The sequence below is a fragment of the Chaetura pelagica genome, unplaced genomic scaffold (assembly GCF_000747805.2).
Source record: "Chaetura pelagica isolate M959 unplaced genomic scaffold, ChaPel_1.0 scaffold57, whole genome shotgun sequence".
In the NCBI taxonomy this organism is placed as follows: domain Eukaryota; kingdom Metazoa; phylum Chordata; class Aves; order Apodiformes; family Apodidae; genus Chaetura; species Chaetura pelagica.
This window is the reverse complement of record NW_009954217.1, coordinates 2,037,513-2,045,855: the sequence shown is the minus strand read 5'-3', so window position 1 is coordinate 2,045,855 and position 8,343 is coordinate 2,037,513. Positions and strand designations below refer to the sequence as shown.

The window sequence follows — 8,343 nt, the reverse complement described above, 5'->3', positions numbered from 1 at the left end:
TTGAAGGGGGTGTTTTGATAATGCTCATTGTTCTTTCAGCAGTTAATACTATTCTAGCTTTCACAGATTTTTCTACTTTGCTTTCATGTATTGCTTGAAAAACGTAATTGTATAAAAACAACTGTTGTACTGGGTGAAGACTAAAGTCCTTTTAGCCCAACATCCTCTCACTGGTGATAGCAAAAGAAAGCAAATGCTTAAGAAGGAGTGTTAAAATAGACAAACATATGGTGTTACATCCTTTAATAAACCCTTTCACCATCCAGCAGCCTGTGGCTTAAATGTGTCCTGAGAGAAAAATTGTACCACTATCTGTGTATTTAATAATACTTGCTATACCTTTTCTTCCATCACTTTGTCTGATTGCTTTCTTGATCCCCCATATTTATTTCTTCCATAATACCATTTGACAGTGAGTTCCACCATTTAATTGCACATTGTGCAAAAAACAATGTGACATTTTCTAGTGTAGAATTAAACTTTCATAGTGATAAATACAGTTATCACACGAGATTCTGTCCTGGTCAGTCACACTTTAATTCAAGAGTGTTAGCTGGTAGGAATACAGTTGACTAAATGCTTGTATGTCTTTATGTTTATAATTTTTTCTACCATATCCAATGAGTAGACTTTGTTAATAAAGATTAAAAACATTCCCTTTGGTTACATCTGATTTTTTTTTTCTAATTAGAAGAATATTTAGCTAGGATAAACCTTAAATTTCACCTAAATGAGCCTTTCAGCTTTTGCAGAACATCCTTCACTACTGTATAGTGGATATCAGGTCTTTTAGGTTTACAGAGTTTAAGTCACAATTTCTTAGGATATTGTTCTCTGAGAGGTAATGAAAACAAAATACATATTTCTTGCTGGTGTTTCTAGCTCAGGTTTGTTCTAAAACTTCCAGGTAAATAGTTTTGCCTGGGGGCTTGTGAAGATGTGTGCAGGGTGAGCTGTCTAATAGATATAGAGGGCTTAACAGTCATGCAAAGATACAGCAAAATAAAATTGATATAATTTGAAATGTTTATTTTTCCAGAGCTCCTTTTGTAGGTTAAATGCACAGCAGTGACTTTTCTCTCTGTTATACAGAGGAGCCAATATACTGTTACACACCACACAACTTCACCCGCGATCAAGCCTTGTATGCCAGAGGATATTGTTGGACAGAATTAAAAGATGCCTTGCCAGGAGTTGATGCCAGCCACTGGCCCTCCTTGTTTGAGCATAAGTTCCTACCTTATGCACTGCTGGCTTTTGCTGGGATAATGTACATTCCAGCTCTGGGCTGGGAATTTCTGGCCTCCACCAGACTGACTTCAGAGCTTAATTTTTTGCTTCAGGAGATTGATAACTGCTACCACCGAGCAGCTGAAGGGCGGGCACCCAAAATAGAGAAACAGATTCAGTCCAAAGGCCCAGGGATCACCGAGAGAGAGAAGAGAGAAATCATTGAGAACGCAGAGAAGGAAAAAAGCCCTGAACAGAACTTGTTTGAGAAATACCTGGAAAGAAGGGGACGAAGTAACTTTTTAGCTAAGCTTTACCTTGCAAGACATTTGTTCATCATCTTTTTAAGCATCATACCAATTACATACTTATCCACCTACTATGCTACGCAGAAGCAAAATGAATTTACTTGTGCACTAGGAGAGCCTCCAGACAAAACGAGCAGCTCCAAACTGCACATCAGAGTGAACTGTAAACTGCCATCTGTGCAGCTCCAGCGGATTATTGCCGGCGTAGATATCTTTCTCCTCTGCTTCATGAACCTGATAATCCTTATCAATTTAATTCACCTCTTCATATTTCGCAAGTCCAACTTCATATTTGATAAACTGAACAAAGTTGGAATAAAGACCAAGAAACAGTGGCAGAAATCCCAGTTTTGTGATATCAATATTTTGGCCATGTTCTGTAATGAAAATCGAGACCACATAAAATCGTTGAACCGGCTGGATTTTATAACAAATGAAAGTGATCTGATGTATGACAATGTGGTTCGCCAGCTGCTTGCAGCATTGGCCCAGTCCAATCATGATGCCACTCCAACCATGCGGGATTCAGGGATCCAAACAATAGACCCAAGCGTTGATCCAGCAGACATTGATGCTAATGAGCAGCTCATCATTAAGAGGCCAAGGAAGAAAATGAAATGGATCCCGACTACCAATCCTCTTCCTCAGCCGTTCAAGGAGCAGTTAGCCATTATGAAGGTTGAAAACCATAAACCTGAAAAACCGAAGCCTGTGAGAAGAAAAACAGCAACAGACAGTCTTATAGCTCCTTTGTTAGAGTCTGCTGCAAAATCCTCACAGCAATCGTCCGCTCATAAAACCGAGCCAAGCGCCATCCCAAGCACAAGCAGTGAAAAGAAACACACACGACACTTCTCCTTGGATGTTCATCCATATATACTCAGTAGCAAAAAACCCAAGCAAGAGATTCAAGCCATGCCATCGATGCCTACGTCAAAAAGCCAAGAGGGTGGATTTTTAAACCAGGAAGAGAACGTTGTAGTACACGTTACCTCCTCTCTCAAAGGTACAGTATGCCATAATGCCTGTGCCACTTCCACAGACCATAATTTACATAACAATCTTCAGAAACTCAAAGCTGATTTGAACTGTTTGATCTACCTTGCTAGAATTGGGGATAGCTAATAATCTTAGGGCCTGCAGGCTTCAGAAATGGGGGTTCTGTTGTTTTTGTCAGTAGTATGGAAGATAAACATGATTACAGGTAGAGCAGTACAAAAGAGCCTGCAGTATTGCGTGCAGGTAATTTTTTAAATGTAAGCAGATCTTCACAATTACAAATGTGGTGCCAAGAAAATGAGGAGCGTTTGGCCTCCATTATACCCTTCATGCTCCACCAGCACCTGGCACTTTTCAAGCCTGCCTTATTTGCAAGTCATATGGAAACTGCCATGGTAGATGACCAGTAATAGCCACCTCTTAGGAGTGTGTGAGAAGCTGTGCTAATGGCAGCTGAAGCTCCCTATGGAAAAAATTCTCTTTAACTACTGATTCTTAGGGGTTGGCATTTGTTTGTCACCCAGGAAATCACAACTCAGATCACTGATTGATCATTTTAAATTGCCCTTTGTCTTTTGTGGACCACAAGATGGATGGTCTGAAGTGTACGTGCTGGTTAAGAGTCAGGAATTTTGCCATTCCCTTCACGTGTGGCCTCACAGGAGATGCTCTTTCTGTGCTTCAGTTCTCAGTGTGTCTTGGAAATCCTTTCTTGCCTTAGAGGCATGTCTCAGATATATGAATAATTGTTAGGTGCTAGAGTGTTTGGGAAAGCTATGTGAGAACTCAGAAAAGTGATAACCAGTAGATAGACTGATAGATAGGTATCTTGTTTATTTTTGTAAGCTACTGACATAAGAGCGAAGCACTAAGCAGTTGAAGTTACAGAAAGATTTGTACATACTTAAAGCAATGGCTCTCATCTCATTACAAGCTAAGACCTCCCTCTGGGCTTCGACAGACTGACAGCTACCGTCACCCCACTGCCCAGCAAAGAAGTGATGTGAGGTATAAAAGTTTCTGTCACTTCCAAATCGTTATGCTCCCTAGAGCCCTTCAACTCCCCAATGTGCATGTGAGCTATTCTACAGCATTCCTTATCCAGTCACCTGCTCTGATTTCAACTCCTCAAAACTACTGGGGTTTTCTGGTCTCAGTTAAAATTAATCTAAATTAGTGCTTAAATATTTTAAGGGCAAAAAATAATTTCTGTAGTTTTGGGGCTCTGTTACTCCCCATTTCCATTGTTAGACCTATATTGCAGTCCGTCAGGTAAGGTAGACTTAAAATTTCTGGACAGAGACATCAGTTAATGTCAAATTGCTGAGTTCTTTCTAAAGACAAGTGGTTTACAGTGTGTAACCACTACTTTTTCCCATGGAAAATATCAGTGTTTTTTGTATTCCATCCTGTGGATTTCAACCTTCATAACGTTTGTCAAAACATTAAATCATAACATTTATAAAACACCTGCCAGACTGTAGAGGAGAATAAAAATTACTTTTCAGTTGTTTTTCGTTCATTTTACGAAAACACCATTCACATGAGGAAGCATGAGCATGCGGAAAAAAGAGCGAGATTTTCAAAACCCATTTGTTGTTTGTCCTGTTTCCCTGAGCTTACAACCCTGTTGTTTGGAAACAGTCCTGCTGCATCTCGCAGAGGGTCCCAAGAAAATTGATGTATGTGTCCACTGCTGCTCCCACTGAAGTCAGTGGCAAAACTGCCAGTGGCTTTTATTGGTTCAGGACTGGAAGGCTGAAAGACCACATGTCTTTTGACTGCCTGTTTTGTTTTCTTCTAGACACCCCTCACCCTGCAAAAGAGATCCTGTACCCATCTGAGACGTGCAGAACTGTGCCTGCTGCTGGGGCTTTTGTCACATGTAACCACAACCATATAGCCACAACTGCTGCTGCAACGAGTATGACTCTGAACCAAGTCAAGCCAGAGCCAGCACCTGCACTGAACTGCAACCCAGCCCACCCTCTGCTGCACATCAACACGCTGTACGAGGATCACGAGGAGGAGGTTTCGAACATGATGGACAATGGTATTCACTCACCAGCTGACACGGGGGAAATCCTCTCCATCCCCACCCCAAAGCAGATCAGGCTGGCCACCTTTGATGAACCAATGGCAATCGTGAGCTCGGTGGAGTACTGAAAGCCATGGGCTGCAGAGCTGTGCCCTGGTGACCAGGGCCGTGACCACTGCAGGGCAGGCCGTGGTCCTCCCGGTGATGCAATTCACTGCATGAGCATGCAGAGCCTTCTCACTGACTATAGCTTTTGGGAATAACACCAAACGTTTTTTTCAGGATCACATCATGAGCACTGTCAGTCATTTGCAAAAGAGAATTAAGAAAATCTGGTGGAATTAGACCTTTAACACCAAGGCAACCATTAGCTCTAAACTACAGCTTCCTTATTTAAATAGGGATTAGCACAATTCATGAACACTAAGAGTCTGAAGGCATGCCACAGGAATTGTAATGAGTGCTTAAATCCTTTCCATTCAGAGCCACTGATTCAAGTTAAGACAATACTGAGGTGAGGTATACTTTTTTAATGGCAGCAGTTAAAGAAGAGGTTTTTTCTAAACAGAGAGGATTTTTTTTTCAATTCAGGATTATGAAAAAGCTATATGCAAGCAAAATTTCTGTTCGTTTGTTTCTTTAGCTCACTGATGTTGGGCTTGATGGAGACTTAGCTGAAAGGGCCTTACTACCACCAGCATTTAAGTGCAAAAAATTGATACATTCAATCTTTTGCATTTATAAATGAAAATACCTGAGGTATGCCCCGCCCTTTAACACGCTTATATGTTTGATGGAAGATGATGAAATGAAGAGTTTATTTTTTTAAATATATTTTACCATGGGAAAAATTACTTTAATAACTTTTCAAAACAGGTGTTGCTTTTAACAAGATGCGTAGAACAGAGTCATTGTAGCTGCTTATTTTTTCATAGTGTATTTATGAACCAGGTTAGAAACTTTCATGGGTGCTTCACTGATACGAAAGATCTTACAAAGGTCATTACAAAATACCTTACAAAATATGAAACCAGCAAAATTGTTTTCAAATAACACACAATTAAAGAAGTCTCTGCATTTAGGTCTGCAGACTTGGCTAGTCCTTGATTCAGCAAACACTTAAGGCCATGGATGTCACTGAAACGACTCACATGTCTAAAGCTAAGCACACACTGACATGGCTTTGCTGGATCTGGGCTCTGGTGCAGGCAGACAATAATCCTGCAGTATGTGCTATCACTGATTCAATATTTGCCTTCCTTGGCTCAAAGCACATCTTCATGGCCATCTTCCTATAACTACGGTATGTGTGATTGAATAGAAAACTCTAGTATAACTAAAACATCTATTAAAAGTGTATCATGCAATAACCATTCTCAGAAAAACTATAGTGAAACAAAAAGTGATTGTGTTAAAATAATATTCCTAGCTGCATTCAGAATTATGGACTATGTGTGTTTGCTTCAAAATTATGTATAATGGTAGAAAAAATATGCAGCACAAGTATGGGACTGAAATCTTGAACTTCTTTTTAATTTATTACCTCAGACATGGATATATGATACCAATATTTAATGAAAATAGTACTGAAAATAAATACCTATTATTCTGAATAGTTTAATGTGTACTACTTCCTAGCTTAGTCATGTACAATGGGATTTTATTATAAGCAGTAGGAGGGGGACATGTAAAGTCACCGTTCCCCCCCTATGTTACTTCTGTTATGCCCAACCTTTTTGGCCCAAACAGCCAAATACCAGAAGGCAGCAAGCCACAGGACACGTACCTCAGGCAGGGAGAGGGTGCTGGGGACAGCTGAGGGACCTGCCTGTGACAGCCCAAGGTCTCAGCATTCCAGGGCAGCATGAAGCTGATGGGGGAACTCAGTCCAGGGCTCGGTCCGTGGGGCTTGGTTCAGGGCAGTCGGGAGGTGATGGCAACAATGGCTCCTGCTGGCTTGTCCCCTTCCAGGCTGGGGACATGGGTGTCTCCTGCAGCCTGCAGCAAAACCGTCTCTGTGAGGCAGATGTGGGTGTGAGATGAGCAGGGGTCTAAGCGTCTTGCACACTGCCTGTGGCTCTAGGGCTGTAGGTCGGTCACCCAGCCTCCAACCTGCTCGAACACAAGATGCAGGGTGTTCAGTATCATTGCCTGCCTGATAAACTGGCCTGACTTTTTAAATAACAAATTGGCAGCTGCATAGCCAGGACCTCATTCTGCCCCAGGTGCAGGAGGAAGCTTTCTGCAGCCAGGCATCCCAGGAGTGCAGCATCACCCCCACCAGGACTGCAAGCAAGGCCTCTGCCTGGACTGGTGGGAACTGCCATCCATGCAGTCACCTGGGGCACATAAGGAGTTTGGAGGTGAGCTAAGTGCCCCACTACATCCTATTCACTTAGTTGAATACTGTAGTTTGAATTAATTTTGGGGGACAAATTAAAACCATTATAGTTCAGTACTTGTTAAACACCAGTAAATAGTTAAAAAATGTGGGAAATTGCCTTAAGAAAATAAGGAGCCTGTTAATAAAAACAGAGTGAAAGAATAGGACCCTGAGGCCAGATTTTAAGAGATGTTACTCCCTTATGGCACTGTACTTTTAGTTGCTGAAAGGCAGTGTGTGGTGAATTTCTTCCTGTTTGCAGCAGCTCAGCTGACAATGTTACAAATGGGAAATCCTTGGGGTTGCCTGTTTGCTCTCCACTTGGTATCACACACTGAGGAATGAGTCAACTGTACAGGTCTGTAGCTAAAGTAACATAACAATACATGTATACACCAGTGTCAGGCAAAACAGACTATGTCTAAAAACTAAGGATCTGAACTTGGTGCAGTATGCTGAAAATAGCAACATTCAGTAACTAGAGGCATTTTCATTACGCAGAAAATGCAGGGCTGGGTTTTCAGGCAGGTACAAGTACCAATCTAATAAGGGTGGTATTTCCTAGGAAGGGTTGTCCACTAGGATACGTGTTACCTGTTCCTTCAAGAGCAGGGCTCAGGTCTGTGTGAACGCACTGTCATTCTCCATGACGCTGCTGGTTTCCATTGATTTGGGATCTGTTGGTGCCCTTGTAGAAATCAGTATTAAACTTGACTAGACCAACTTAAAGAAAGAAAGGAAAGCAGACAGCCTTCCTCATCCATGGACAAGCTAAATGCAGAGAACACCCACTTTAATCATCTTGAGCTGGTGTGTTACAGGAGTGTTGCACCATCCTCTTTCACAGGCTGGAGGCTGCAGGCATCGGGTGCCCAGCTCTGAGTGTTGACATGCTGGCTACTTGCTGAGGGCAGGATGGTGGCCCAGACACGGTATTTCACAGACCAAGTAAGCAGAGAGCAAGTGCAGGTTGGTCTTGGCTGAAGGGTAAATAACTGATGCGAGCACATGGCAGACACTGCCTTGCTGAACTGAAAGGAAAAATGTTAGTGTCTTGTCCACCACATAAACTGAATGACCAAAGATGAGCAAGATGAGACACAGCCTCATTTTTAAATGTCTCTTTAGCCTGAACCACGTTAGCACCTGCCTAGACTCTGCCTAATGGTTTGAGCTTGACAGATGAGTCACATTCCCCGAGGCTGGTGTCCCATTTACTTCACTGCAAAAAGGACCACATACCGAGAGCACAGAAACTCCTTTCTTCATGGTGCTCTTATTCAGAGTACATTTGACAACCAAACAGGAGTGACCAGTGTGATAGAAGCATCTTTTGAGCTTTATTTAGGCTGTCCAAACTCAGGAGATCATCCGTTTCTGTCTCA

At 42.0% G+C, this 8,343-nt stretch overlaps 1 protein-coding gene across 1 annotated transcript; it reads left to right on the top strand.

Annotated features, from left to right (window-relative positions):
* Positions 1-1,092: 1,092 nt before the first annotated feature.
* PANX2 (pannexin 2) lies at positions 1,093-4,703 on the top strand (the record flags this gene model as incomplete). Its single annotated transcript, XM_010003402.1, has 2 exons — positions 1,093-2,544; positions 4,342-4,703. Coding segments are annotated over 2 exons (1,814 nt in total), but the record flags the coding sequence as incomplete, so codon positions are not given.
* Between the last annotated feature and the right edge of the window lie 3,640 nt (positions 4,704-8,343).